Here is a 15,672-nt window from a genome sequence, read left to right as displayed (position 1 = left end):
TGGACAGACGTGATGGCGATGACAAAGGCAACCATGCAGGAAAGAGCAGGCAAGAGATATCGGACAGGCTCAAAAGGTGGTGTTTGAAGGGCCAACAGGACTAAGTTGAGGTACCATGGATTCACAGGGGAACACACAGGAAGAACACTGTGTGTGACACCCTGCACAAGGGTCTTTACTAAGTAGTGAGAGGCAAACGGTTTCTGAAAAAGCACCACTAAAGGTGGGGAATTGAGTCTTGATTGTAAAAGCCAGACGTTGATCCAGAAAGAACAGAGAAAACACAGGATCTGCTCCACAGACTACCTCCTGGGAAGAAAGTTTCTAGCCTGGAACCAAGCAAAATATGCTTTCCAAGTATGATGGTAAACTTTGCTAGAATTTAACTTTAGTTTTTAAAATAGCAGGGATGAAAAAAATCCAACAGGACCCTATCCCTCAGGACCTGGGCTTCAATAGCCAATCTTTTAAGCCAGGTAACAAGAAGCAGGATGGTAAACCGGTTCCGGGGACAGAAGATCCAGACAATTCGGAAGGGCCGATTAAGGGTCTGCCAAGTTGCTATACCTTAGTATCACAACCTGGGATGCGCATGGCGCTCAGGGTCGGAAAGTGCAGTTCTGACCAAGCCAGAATCAGGTCCACCTCCCTTTGAGCCATGCTGGTCCCTCTATGATAGTAGACATAAACCATAGCAATGGCATTGTCTGACCAAATCCCGGTTGGATGACAGTGCAGTAGGGAGGTCCAGCGTTGAAGAAACAACTGAATGGCTCAGAGCTCCAGATTCCACCAACATCCAAGTCATCTGTACTGATAGGGTCCCCAGCCTGACAGTCTTCCAGACATAAAGAGAAAGGATTTCCCAGATTTTAGCACCGGACTGAAAATCCACCACACCAGGGCAAGCCCGGACCTGCTGGTCAGGCTTATGGGGCGATCCAGATTCTGCTAGTCCCTTACTGCCAGAACATTACTATTACAGTATGTCCAGAACCCTTATGCAAAAGCAAGTAGAGGGACGGCTCCTGAATCTGAGAGTCTGGATGTGACAACAGAGGTAATCATCTTTGTCCAGGGGAAGGAAGAATCTGGAGAGAGCTGTATCTATGATTAGGCCCAGATTAGGGACCGAAGCTTAGCACCCACAGGCTCCCCCCAACCAGCTGTGTTCTGCAGCTGACAGTCACATAAGGGAGAAGGCCCATGCACCCTCTTCAGATGGGTATACTCCTGAAGGAGTCTTCAGGGAATGGATCACACCAATGGGAAATGCCTTGCCCCTGAAAAGCAGCCATGGCTAAAACACTGTTTTGCACTTGGTGCCAATGGGTGAGCACCAAATGCAGGATCCAGTGCCCTAAGGAACAAGACGGGTCAGCCCCGCCTATTCTCCCAGATGGGGTCTGGGTATGACCAACAGGGCATGCCAATGAGTAACCAATCCGGAAGCTGCCACTTCTGCCACAATAGCTGAAGAATCTGACAAATAAATTCTTCAAGCATCCAAGAAGAAAAAAAAAAAGGAGATTTACTTCTCTAAGAGATGATGTCTGTCTCCTAAGGACACTAGCAAAAACAAAAGAAAAGAGGTTTGCTGGGAGTGGGTTATACTGGGCTGTCTTTTCTGCTTGAAGCTATGCCACTGTCCAAACTCCTGAAGGTGTCAATATAATCCAGTGTTTCAGACTATAGAAACTTATGAAAACATATGATGTACAATTAAGAAAAATGAGTTTGGTCAGGATACCGATAATAAAGTGTATTTGCACACACAGTGTTTCACTGCATTGTCAATAACTTGTGTCAATTCTGTACACAGTGATTTTAACAAAAATAAAGACTTAACAGGCTCAAAGGATCTTTATTTTTCAAATAAAAAAATACAAAGATGAGTTAGGACATCAACATGGCTTCTTCTTCTCAAACTAAGTATTCACCAAATGCATCCATAAGGCACTTAGATATTCAGAGTTGTATTTAAAAAAATAAAATATGTATTGAAGCAAACATTCCCAGACACAAGTCTTTAGTATGATGTCTGTATGTACAGTATTACACAGTAGTACATATTTACACCGATTTACTCTTGCTGTTATAATGGGACCTTTGGCTGCCTCGTTAACTTCAATGCCTGAAATACAAGAAAAGAAAACAGATGTATAAAAAGTGAAACTGATTTTCAATGATTGTATTACATTAACCTAACTTTAACTTAAATTCATTCCTTGGAAGACAGTACAGTACACAGGCAGAATTAGAGATGGCTGGGTAATATGCAGGTATCACTAGGTGATTTGGCCAGAGCTGTGGGGCCCCTCATATCACCCTTCCCACTCCAGACAATCCTCAGGTTTTTTAGCAAGCAATAGAGCACATAGAGGGGAGGGTGTTGTTTCCTGTACTGTACTCCAAAAAACTGATTTTACTGGTAAGTCAAAAATCATATTTCCATGATCGTACATTACAAAACTCAGGCTGCGACATCCAAAAGCAATAACACAAAGGGGAGGAAAAAAAACAAAACAAACGCTAACAGACCCAATAACAATAGGGGGAACCCCAACTTTAGACAGCAGCCTGTAGAACCTCAAGGCTAAATCTAGCATCAGTGGATGTCCAAACACCCACTTGGTAAAACTTAGTATACATAAGAGAATACCAGATGGCATCCTTGCAAAATTGCAAAGCAGATGCTTGATGACGAAAATCCCAAGGAGCACTGACAGATTTAGTAGAATGTGCCCAGAATCCTCACAGCTCTGGCCAGTGTCCAATCACCTGATGGTACCTGCATGTTACCCAGTTGCCTCTGAATTGCCCATGTAATGTACAATCAGAAAAGAGGATTTTTAGGAGGTCTAATGATCAGATCCTGGTGTGCAAGACCAGCTTTGGGCCAAGCAAAGTAAAAACACATCAAACTCTGGAATGACTCCTTGTTTGGACTCCAATCATACACTTTATACAGTTAATTGTATCCTACCTAAAATTAATTAGTGATATGCAGAAATTGGTTGAGTTTTCTCTTTTCAGAACAGAGCTGTAACATAGACTTTCTGAACTTAAAAAAAGGACATCTCCTTGGGGGAAAAAAAATCTTGCTTTAGTAAACATTTGTTCTTTGTGATATCTGTGCACAAAGACTTCTTCTACTTTGAGATTTCAGTCACACTCCAGAAGTAGAAATGCAGAATTCAAGGCTCTAAATATTTAACAACAGTCCCACATTAACAGTCGGCATAGGTGTCATCCTTGTTTTCAAGAAGCCACAGGGGGCAAAACAATATTACAATATGACAGTGAGGAATTGTTTGTGATTGACTTAATTACTGAGGAGCATAAAATAGATTTCAAGGCATTCTAGTTTGTATATGAAGGAGAAGAACTATTTAAATAGACACTTTACTTTTACTCAAGTTGAAAGGATCAAAAGACTTCTCAAAGAGCTCCTTTAACAAGTGAAAAGCTATCTGGGTTCAAACGCAAATAATTATTTCAAGAAAGGATTAACCTTGTATTACAGTCTTCTTTACCTTTTATTGAATATGAGTTCAATTTATCAATTTATATTCATACAACTTTTAGCCATATATTGGTAGAAACAATAGTTTTTGTCACCTTTGTTAAAGTATTAAGAAAGAACTGATGGCTTTTAACAGATTTTAATTTTCACCATTATAATTAACAAAGCAAAAATGAAAGATACAATTAAATTCATACCCTTCATGTGCAAATACTATTCGGTACTGTGACAAAACCAAAAGTAGAGATTACCTTTTGTCTGGCAAGCATCCAAGATTTTATCGTTGGCACTAATACGCTTCCAAGTAGAATTTGAGCCGGGTGATAAATCAACAAAGGAACAGATATTAATGAGAGATGTTCGTATCCTGCAAACACAATCTTCAGCATAGGAATACCTGAAGACAAAAAGATACAATCTTATTACTGAAAGCTGTAAAGTAACAGATCACCTTCACTTGCACTGTCGTAACAAATATGCACATGCAGCTCATGGCAATAAACCATATTAAATTAGTGTGTGCTTCTTAACCTGCACAAGACCGAATAACTCAAACACCCTAAAATTACACTTATAATAAAAAGAAGACCCATATAGACACATTTTTGTGTGGTTTTAGATAGAGCAGTGTTCGGTTACAGCCCATTAGGTTTTTATTTCTGTCTTTGTTACGGTTTTGGATATTTACCCTCATTTAGGGCCTGTTTACAGTATTTAGGGCATGTTTACAGTGTACGGTGACTGGCATTTTTCTGCAACGCATCAAAGCCAGTCAACGCAAAGGCACATAGAAAACAATTGCTTACTATGTGCCCCATTCACACCTCAACACTGGTGTAATATGTGATTGTACTGGAGGTCACTGTGCGGAGACCTTAATGCAGTGTACACTTTATGAATTTCCAATTAAGTAAAAAAAAAAAAGTCAACCGCGTGATGCACTGAAACAGCGTATCGCACCATCTGACAAAATAGACAGCAGCCCGCGCGCTAAAAGCAGAACATTTTAGTGTGTGGGCAGTGTGAACTGGCCCTTACTGTAAAGACTGGATGTGATGGGGAAATTTCTAATTAGAACATAAACAAAAAAAAACATTTGTTTTTTTAGAAGAGTGGAGAAAGATTAGAACTTCTGACAATGTTTTTTCCGTTTGTGCCTTCCTGTTCCAGAGAAGCTTTGCTGTAGCTTTTAAAACACCATTCCCAATGGGAGTACTGGCTGTCACGTTAAACAAGCTGTTAGCAGGCTTCAACAAGCTTCAGGTGGTGCTGAAGCTTACTGGACCCTACTAACAGCTTGTTTAAAATGACAGTCAGCACTCCCATTAAAGGAGAAATAACGGGAGAGTCAAATATACTGTTCCCAATACTAAAAGCCAGTGTGACACAGCAGGTGCCCCACTCCGGCTCTATAGATCGATCGTGTCACCCCTGATCACTCAGCTCATGGTCTTCTCCCTGAAGAGAGCAATGACAGTCAGTTACCACTCCCTCCTCTCTCTGTTCCTCTAGCGCTCATTGGAGTCAGCTGTCAATCAGCTGATTGCAGTGGGTGCAGTACGGCTTTGCACTGTCAGCAGATAGTGGGAAGTAGCTTGCTATATGCTGACTTTGGGTCACAGGAGTACATTAGTGAATATACTCCTGTGACCCAAGCGAGAAGTAAAGCCATAAAAAGCACTCCCATTGAGATCTGTTGCCAAACTGGAGCTAAATGGTGCTTTAAAAGCTACAACAAAGCTTGCCGAAAACTCTGCAAACGCTCGCTATTCACACTGCTTAAGACTGTGTTAACTAGGCCTTAAAGTAAACCTGTCACAAATCTGAGCAATACAATCTAACCATATGATGAAAAAGTGCATATCAGAATGGCGAGTAGATCCATAAATCGCCAGATAAATTCATATAAAAATCTTAACTTTTTCATATAAGGCCCTATTCAAACCTTTATGTCGCATGCACTTTTCCGCAATGCACAGTAATACACAATCCGCAATGTCATTAATTTTCAATCGTACCCCAAAGCTAGAACACCTAAATGCATGTGCGTTTTAGTGCACCATAATGCACAGATGTGAATCATTAGTGAATTGTGGTATAACGTGTTAAAAAAAATTAAATAAAAAAGGAGATCAAGTCCAGCTTTCCATGCATTGTGGTGCACTGCCAGCTAACTGAAAATGGCTTGAGCTGCCTTATCGCATTAGCATGTGTGTATTAACACAATGCAAAGAGTGAATCTGGCTGAAACACTCTGACCCCCCCCCCAGGTTGCCTTATTGGTCAAAAAAGGCTGACCATCACATATAAGGACTAATAAGGAGGCAGGACAAAGCTATACATTTGAAGAGAAAGAAAATTATTTGAATACAACATCAGCTGCATTTATTTATAATACTACTGATCATTCTGATGTGCCGTTCAGAATGTTCACTATTGCCATACTCTGGTTTACCTGATCCTTAGTTTAAATTACACTTGCAAGTTTGTGACAGTTTTATTTAAATGACAAATAACCAGAAGATTGTGAGCTGTTACAAAAAAGGCTAAGGAAGCAAGTTAGAAAAATATGTTATTTTGTTTGAAGCTTAAAAAGCGTATCTGGTTATTCTTTAACATCACACAACTGTTCCAAAAATAGTCACTCTAGCTGTACAGTGCAGTGAAATGAGCCAAGTATACTGAAAACAGACTGATATACTTGAAGTACATTCCTTTTATTATACTATGCATAAAGAAGGACTTTACAAGTTAAAGCTCAACTCTAGACAAAAACTTTTTTCTTTCTTTAGTTTGGATTAGGGTGGAGAAAGACTAGATCCTATATTGCGGTCTGCGTTCACATTAAATTTTCCCTTAGTTGCTGTCCAAGTGACAACATTGGGACAGACAGTGAGGGGAAATCATGAGATACAGCCCACAATAGGAAGCTGATGGAGACAGTTGCCTTCTCCTCACTCTGCTAAAAAGTGTATGTTATTGTGGCATCATCTCTGTTGGAGAGATTCCCCGCGCTGATGTGAAGGTAGGTCACCAGCACTACAAAATTCAAAGAAAATATTGTGTATTGCAAATAATGTCACATAGATCAAAATTGCCAACGTTTAGGGCTCCCACAGGGTCCCTTCCTCAAGGCAATTCGGACCTTTGCAATAAACAATATTTGCTTTACATTTTGGAGTACTGATGACCTACCTTCACATATCTGAGGTTCTGCATGGCACCCTCCCTGGTGGTCACTTTGACTGCCTATCATATCTACACTGGTCACAACGCTGTATGATGTGCAGTAGGCACTTTCAACGGATTCCCCTCACTGTCTTACATGAACATTGTCTCTGGGTCAGGAAGTGAAGAGAAAATCGCTACAATGGGCACATACCATCATGAAAACTGTGGATACACTTCCCTACAGTATCATGAACAAAACCAATTCATGTTTCAGGTGCTGGAAGTAGATAGGGGAAGTGATTAGAGTTGAGGCATATGTCCTGAGGCATGACTGAAATTTTAAACGATTGAAGGTTTAAAAAAATAAAAAAAATCAGGTTTCATACTGCAGCCAGTGGCACTGACTATTATGACTTCATTCATTATCATTTATGCTTACTTATTTAGACTAGAGGCTGACAATTGTCAAAACTCTCATTTATTTGCACAACCCTGCTAATAATGCTGCCTAGAAAATAGTGCAGAGGTGCTAAATCAGCAAGCCCGCTCACATTTACCTTAACCTGAGTTTTCTGCAATTCCATGCAGCCATAATTCACACAGCTCTTCACTTCTTTAGTGGGAGCATGCTTCCTAAAACATATCCTGTGTAAATTCCTCTCTCCCAACTTGTATCACCAATTATATACAACATGTCATGACAGGGTTCAATCTGATTGGTGGCTTCTACTCACACTTGGTTAAATCTTGCTTTTAGTATGTAAGAGACAGCAAGGCTACTGCACTCATGTGCTTGGGAATAGCTCTTCTGTATTATAAATGCAGATAGGTAAAAGGGGTTCCCAGATCATCAGATTCCGGCAATAGTTAGAGCCTAGGGTCCTACTGCAATGTCTGGATGAAAAATTAAAACCCTAAGTGGGTAGTCTGTGCTCTTGATTAGTAAGGTCTGCTGCAGACCTTACTAATCAATCCTTTCGGCCTGCGTTTAGTGAAGACGCCGGCCGAAAGGATCTGTATGCCAGCAGCGACAGGAGCAGCTCTACAGTCTGCATCCAACAGAGATGTAGACCATCTAGCTGCTCCTGCAAGCCGGGTACACAGTCCATGATGGCTTACCTGACTTGTCAGCTGACCGCGGGCCACAGAGTACCGGTTCGCGGGCCGCAATTGGCCCTCCGGCCGGTACTTTGGGACTGCTGCTCTATGCATTTACATATACATTTTTAATTTTGGCTGAAGTGTACTGTAACTTAAAAAATCACTTGTTAATAGAGCAATATAAGTATTGTAATATTTCAGTTTGGTGTACCATGGTGCCTGCCAACTGATATATTTACACTGAACTATACAGAACTTTATTCACTGAAGTCGTACTGAAGGTTGAACTCTGTATTGCGTGAGTCTTACAGGCACAGTTGTATTTTTGCTACATTTTCCCCTTCAGCATCGATCAGCAGTAATAAAATGACACACACAAGTTCACAGGATCTCATACATTCCGCAGCAGGAGGTGGATGCTAAAGTGTATTGTGGTACTTCGTGAAGAGCACAAACATCCATGAATAAAAGACACACTGGATAACACATTTAGGCAAATGTGAGGCTATGCGTCTTTTCATAGTGCTATCACCGAAGCTGTATAAACGAAGCAAATTAATTTTAATGCTTTAAAAGGTAGAAATTCAGAGTCACTATGGTTGACAGACTCCGACGAGACTTTACGAGGTGGCATTTGACTTTATGGAAGTGAGCACCAAGCACACATTTAGAGGAACTTTAGGCTGTCATGCTGAAAAGTGTTTATAAAACATTAATCAAAAATGCCTCTTTAATACAATGCATTGTCTGAGAGATGTTAGATGGCACACATTGCAAATGGATTCCTCCACGACTCAAGTCATTTCTCTCCAAACAGATTTTTTTCCCCATGCTAAAGCAGTACACAGTGGAGACCGAGCACTTCCTAACACATTACTACCTGCTCGGAGCACTGGGGAAATCACTAATGTACAGCTTGCCATCTTTCCATGTCGCACATGACACATTCCTCTAAAATTACACAACAGAGTTTGACACTGCAGGATAATCCATAAGCAGCTCTTTCAGGTGACATCTGTCAACTACAGGCTTCAAATGGGAGCATCCCTCTAACATAACATTATGGGGAATCTTTCTCACCTCTAAAAGAAACAAATTTTTGTGCATTATTTGAACATAAATTATATTAAAACATATCAAAATGTCCACATAAGGCTTATTCAGTGTAGTGCTGGTTGAACATTTCCTTGAACTGAAAGTCACTGAAGAAGTTTTGATGTATCTTATTTGTTAACGCACATTTATCATTCAAGCAAAATGTTCCCTATCAAGTTTTTCATCTGAATTGTAAGGAAAAGTATATACATATATATCTATATATAGATATAGATCTCTATATAGATATCTATATCTATATATATATATAGTGTATGCAAACTGCAGCAGCAATGTATATCATTAAAAGAAAAATAAGTAGCACAATTGAAAAAAAATTGCTCTAAAAGAAAGGGGAGGGGGTAATATTTTAGAATGTATCCCCACCATGGCAAGTCATCTCTCTAAAGATACATGTATGGATTGTAATCTAAAGCCAGCCAACAGAACTGAAGCCAAATTAAGTAATTTAATATAAATTAATGTAAACATATCTACAATTTAATATAAACATATACCAATAACACTGGCTTTAACTGAGGTACATGCATAGGCAAGCAGCAAACCAGTGTTTAAAATGAAACATGTCCAGCATAAATACCTTTTTTTTTCTAGTTTATAACAGAAGGCTTGCAACTGCGTGCTGTATTCCTGAGAGTCATGGGTGCCAAAAACATGCACCGCGACATCACCTACTGATGTTTGTGAATGTACAGGACCTCTGGCACTCAAGGGAAGTGAAGGGTGCTACTGTTGCTTGGGATACCACTTCCACATAATATGAAGGTATCTGTGAACTGGGATTTTTAGCAGGCATGTAGAGCACAAACGCGCATGCCTGTAGTCTTTCAATGGTGGCAGGATGAAAAAAGACACTGCTGCATTACGAAAGAATGAGCGAGTGTTCTCACCCTTAAAACAGAAGTTCAGAAATAACATGTAATAATATAAAATAGTCGGAAAGAAAAAAAAAAATAATTCATAAAAAAGTCTGCAACACTGTATGTGCAAAACAGAAAAATGGCCACCAGCACTCCAGGTTTTCTTCAAAACAAAATCCTTTTATTCATTCATGCAGGTCATATCACCATGCGTGGCAACGATTCGGAACCTGTCCGGTCCCTTCATCGGGCAAACAAAATCAAAATAAAAGGATTTCGTTTTGAAGAAAACCTGGAGTGCTGGTGACCATTTTTGTGTTTTGCAAGTATTTGGCGGCGCCATCCGCGGCCACTTCAGCATTGTATGGGGCTTCTCGGTCAGGAGTGCGGTGGGACTCTCTATTTGACTGCGACATTGTACGGGTACTGGGGTTGCAACCTCGTCAGTTTCTGACTTTAGGTTTATACACACTTTAAGCAGCATTATGACAAACTAACATAGGCTCAAAAGTTCTCCAACTGATAAAGTGCAAAACACTCACAGGTAACACTACATTTGAAGAACATATATTTACTGGTTGTAGGTTCACAGATACGTTTATTATATATGACCACCCGCTTAATATCAAGTAGGTCCCCCTTTTGCCATCAAAACAGCCCTGACCCTTCGAGGAATGGACTCAATTAGACCTCTGAAGGTATGATGTGGTATCTGGCACCAAGCGTCAGTACCAAATCCTTCAAGTCCTGTAGATTGTGAAGTTGGGCCTCCATGGATCAGATTTGTTTTTCTAGCATATCCAAAATATTGTGGTCATGTTCCTCAAACCATTCTTGAACCATTTTTGCAGAGTGGCAGGGGGCATTATCCTGCTGGAAGAGTCCACTACCATCAGAGAATACCATTTCCATGAAGAGGTGTACTTAATCAGCAACAATGTTTAGGTAGGTGGTACGTGTCAAAGTAACATCCACATGAATGGCAGGACCCAAGGACCCTGGCGGAGGCAGAACATTGCCCAAAGTGTCACACAGCCTCCGCCGGCTTGCCTTCTTTCCATAGTGTATCCTCGTACCATCTTTTCATCAGGTAAGCAACACATACGCACCCGGCCATCCACATGATGTAAAAGAAAATGAGATTCATCAGACCAGGCCACCTTCTTCCATTGTGCCGTGGTCCAATTCTGATGCCCATTGTAGGTGCTTTTGGTATTTTTTCTGCTTCCAACACATCAACTTCAGGGACACAATATTCACTTGCTGCCAAATATATCCCACCCACTTCCAGACGCAATTGTAACAAGATAATTAATGTTATTCACTTCACCCGTGGTCATAATGCTATGGCTGATTAGTGTATATTTGTAACACGATATTTGCTTGCAAACCTTAGTTCACAAAGGCTTCTCACAATAAACCTAATCCATGGAGCAGGTCATGCATATAGGTTTACATTCGGCTCCACTCAAAATTCTACAGCCTCACTCCACATGTGTTGTGATGTGGCAGACCTGGCAAAGCCATCAAAATGATCAGTACAATATTCCAGGATTAATAGGCTTGTAATTACACAACTATAACCTGATCAGTGTGAGATTTTCTTTAAAAACTGCAACTTGATGAAAAAATTCCTCCCACTGCTCTATAGTAGCAAGGCACCAGTAAAAAAAAACTGCCTCTGACCACTTGTTTTATTGAAAATCTGTCTCATCTACAGTGTATTTGAATCAGATCTCAAGTATACTGGCTCATTTTGCTGTCCAGGATTGCAGACCCAGGAGTTAAAACAAAAGAAACAAAAAAAACAACGGCTTATATACATTGCTACATGAGGGGAAGGCCTATTTGTGGCAGCTATGCACCTTGCTGTGTCTTTAATGCATTTCCATATACTCACCTTGTCTGTGCTCCCTCACCGCTCCTTTATGTGTGGCTGCTGACACTACCCAGCGTCTTCCTGTAAGGGGGTGCATGTGACCTGTGTCCTTGGCACAGTGCTCAGGCCTAGCAGCCAATCACTAGGCCTGAGCACTGCCACATGACCGAAGAAATTATATCACTGCTCCCCTAGATCACCAACATTACCGATTGTAGCATCAGCTGGAACGGCGCTCTCCATACTTGTGCATTAACAGCAGAGAGTTCCTATTAGTGAGTCTATTTGCATCAGTGAAAAGGGGTCAATAATGGTGTATATACAGCAGTATACCATATAAACTGAATATATTGTATTAATATTAGAGCTGTCAGAAAAATAAAAGATACATGCTGATTGGTAGCCCTTAGTTACTGTAATTGGCACACACACCTTGCTTTATTAAGTAAAAATCTCTGTGCACATAATTCCAGAGACATGATAAACCTGCATGAGAAATAATCGTCTTTATTGTATTTTCATCACAGGCTGATGCTGGTGTCTTCTGTACCACTCTTATAGTGCTGTGCATACGTACAGGAAGTGTGTAAGCACCTCTTGAACCACTTGAAGACCCCTTCCTGGCCAGGCCATTTTTCAGTATTCAGCACTGCAGTACTTTGACATTTATTCCGTCATGCAACGCTGTACTGAAATTCATTTTATACCATTTTTGGGAAAGATAAAACTTTCTTTGGTGGTATTTAATCAGCACTTTTATTTTTTACTATATAACGAAAGTTTAAATAAAAACGTTATGTTAAAAAACATTTATTCTTGCCCAAATTTTTGACAAAATATAACAGACGGGGTCACGTTCGTTAAATGGACACTAAACATGTCAAGCTTCAAATTTGCATGCGCCCGCGCAACCGCAAAAAAAAATACCATACCCAAAATTGGCCATAGGCGACGCTTTAAAAGCTTTTACCGCTCATCAGTTTAGTGTTATCAGTGATTAATGACCCTATATTATTGTCCTCACTCTGACTTTTGCAGTGATATGTTACACATTGCGGCGCAATCGGCACTTTCGCACGTAGATGCAAACGATGCATGTTTGTGTGTAAGCGGGGCACGTTTAAAAAAAAAGAATAATTTTTTAACAGTGACTTATTTTTTTTTCTGGAACTTTATTGCTCCATAAAGAGGACCTGTCTGTGTAAATTGGCTATCACATAGGGGGCTTCTTAGCTTACTTTATTGCTATGTGATAGCCAATTTACATAGACAGGTTTCTCTTTATGGAGACATCAGGGGTCTGTCACCTAGGGACCCCCAAAGAAGCTGATGAAGCAGAGATTTGCTTCATTGGCTTCTCTCCAGCTACAGAAGCCAGAGAATGACAGCTGAATGCGGAAGTGATGAGATATACATTCAGAGACCGGCGGGGAGATCAGAGGGATATCGTGTAATGATCTCCTTCTGATCTCCGGTGACTGAGCCGCACCGGGTACAGCGGAGCTAGGGATCATCAGCGGCAGAGCGAGGGCGCACACCCACATGCATAATACAAGCGATCCAGCGGCTCTACAGGCGCCGGACTGCTTGTATGTAAACAGCCATCGCTGGCTGTTTACAATTTTTTTTTATGTAATCTTTATTTCGGAGTTTTCATACATTTATGACTAAAAAGTGTGATAGTAGGCTCTCGTATATCCATCAGGCCCTGGGCTTTTACCCCCCGGCATGGATTTCACCACCCCTTCCAATTCAAGAAGGGTGATCTGCCTATCCAATATCTCGGCCACCTCAGGGGAAATGGCAGGGCCACCAGCGTCAGTCAAGTAAGCACGTATACGGGAGCGGCGCTGAGCCTCAGTCATGGGTGAAGCCGTCTGTGCTAAATTATAAAGGTCAGCGTAATAGGAGCGGAAGGCCTCCGCTATTTTGGAAGTATGGAGCACCTCGTCTCCGGGCTTGGTACGGACTTTGTGCACATGCGTCATCTGTCTACGTTTTTTTAAAGCGTTAGCAAGGAGTCTACCACATTTGTTACCGTGTTCATAAAATCGGTAGGATATGTATCGCAAGCGTTGTTTAAGTCGTTTATCCAGTAAGGAAGCCAAATCTGACCTCAGTGCGGCTAACACAGTTTCGTCGGTGGGGCTGTTTACAATTTAAGCAGTTTCCCTGTTCGTGCACACCACCCAGTGGCACGCATGAGCGGGACGGACAGGGATGTTTAAAAAACACCCACTCACATTTACTGTAAGAAGCAGTTAAAAAGCGGTATGCTTTTCCTCCACTACCTGTCCCACACAAAGCACAAAGTAAATAGGGAAATCTCCCCACAGTGAGGCGATAGCCCTTCTTAGGCAGATGTCACCATAATGTTTTTTATATTTTTTCGCATAGTTATAAACCCACTTTCTTTAAATAATTTGGTCCAAGCACTTAGGAGGCAATTTTAAATTGGCTGAAATACTGTATATAAATGTGTAATTTACAATCAAAAATTGGTAAAAATAAAGCAGGACTTTTAAAGTATAAAATATTATCAAAATTTTTTTTAAATATAAATCATGTATAATAATAATAATAATAATTTACCTTTAAAATTTTACTTAAGAATTCATGGACTTACTTCCTTAATAGGTGATATTATATTAGTCTCAATGATAAAACTAGCTTAACATCTGATCTGCATTCCTATTTTGCAGACTGTACAACCTTCACATCTCCTGAGGAAGTAGATTATATCTAGGAAATGCATACAGAACTGGAAATCCCATTGTGTGACCTGTTCCAATACTGGACATATTTATAAATTGCATATTGATGTGTACAATCATTTTTGAAATGATCTCTTTTAACAAATTATAAATGGAATTCAATTTTGAACATACATATGAAAGTACTGACAATATTTCGTACCTACTTTTTTACAATCCATTTTTAATTATTAATTACTTTGTGATTTTGGTACTGACGAATACCATCATACACACTCCATATACCGTCCATTAAGTATTATTTTGTAATCAGTGATGAGGATTGTGGTTGTAGTAGCCTCAGGGCTCTGCTATTTCATCGCACATTTAACTGACTTCATGTAGGCAACAATGTTCAGGACTATGTATATTATGGAAGTGTAGCAGCTGAGCGCTAAACAGCTACATGAGAAGTGGAAAAGGATTGTTACATCTCAATCTGGTAATGCTCCTGGATATGCCCAGTAACGGAGGTTAATGCTATTAACAATTTCCTCTAAGAAGACTGTTTATTCTATTCTCTTTATGTACACACACATGTCACAGAGACATATGAACGTGCTGTCATTAAAAGTAGCGATTGGGCTTTGAGTGTCTCTCTCCATTATGTGCATTTCTTGGAAGACACAAACCAAATAAATAATTGGAGAGGTACGGCCCAGAAATGACAATTGTTATTCATGCGTCTCTTTGTAGCGGGCTGAGATTGAAAGATGTACACTTCAAGTGAAAGCATATCTCTGGGGCGAGATCCTTCAGTTCAAACGTGGTAAACAACTGTTGTTTCTCTGATGCTCACTTTAGTACTGCTGGAGGCAAACTTTCTAAATATTAATAAAAACCTACTGCTAGCAGTATGTACAGATGAAGAGGAGGCATCAGGAAGGAAAGCCTTTGGTGACATTTCTGGACACATCTGAGAAATGTTGGAATCAAAGGATTTCTATGCTGGGTGTGAGATGGAGGTAAAACATTCACACTCTTTTTTTCCTAGTGAGAACTCACTCTATGATAAGTAACTGGGTTAATTTCTATGCCGATCAGCTTCTAAACTTCAATTTTTTTCTAGATGGAAATATTTTTATTGAAGTATGCCATCAAGAGCATTAAATCTATAGACAAAACCTGCTAAAAAGTACCACATATTCTTTCACTTGCATATGGTAGAGAGAATTTGGAAGATTTTATCAACTTGCAAGACAAGAAACTCAACATAAATGTTTCAGTACGTTTACTGGCTAGAATTCTAGATCCGATGACCAAGGG

The 15,672-nt window shown here is 40.2% G+C and overlaps 1 protein-coding gene across 2 annotated transcripts in view; it reads right to left on the bottom strand.

Moving 5' to 3' along the window:
- Positions 1-1,847: 1,847 nt before the first annotated feature.
- Positions 1,848-15,672, bottom strand: part of SLC10A7 (solute carrier family 10 member 7) — a 160,264-nt gene continuing 146,439 nt past the window's right edge. For both annotated transcript variants that reach the window (XM_018552974.1, XM_018552975.1), the window contains 2 exons: positions 3,778-3,923; positions 1,848-2,134 (listed from right to left, as the gene is read on the bottom strand). In XM_018552974.1, the coding sequence (XP_018408476.1) occupies positions 2,096-2,134; positions 3,778-3,923 (185 nt within the window). In that variant the 3' untranslated portion in view covers positions 1,848-2,095. The remainder of the gene's footprint in view (positions 2,135-3,777; positions 3,924-15,672) is intronic.

This window comes from Nanorana parkeri, unplaced genomic scaffold, assembly GCF_000935625.1.
Source record: "Nanorana parkeri isolate BGI_ZX_2015 unplaced genomic scaffold, ASM93562v1 scaffold104, whole genome shotgun sequence".
Lineage (NCBI taxonomy): Eukaryota > Metazoa > Chordata > Amphibia > Anura > Dicroglossidae > Nanorana > Nanorana parkeri.
Note: the sequence above shows the minus strand (reverse complement) of the source record. Positions and strands in the feature narration are given on the sequence as shown.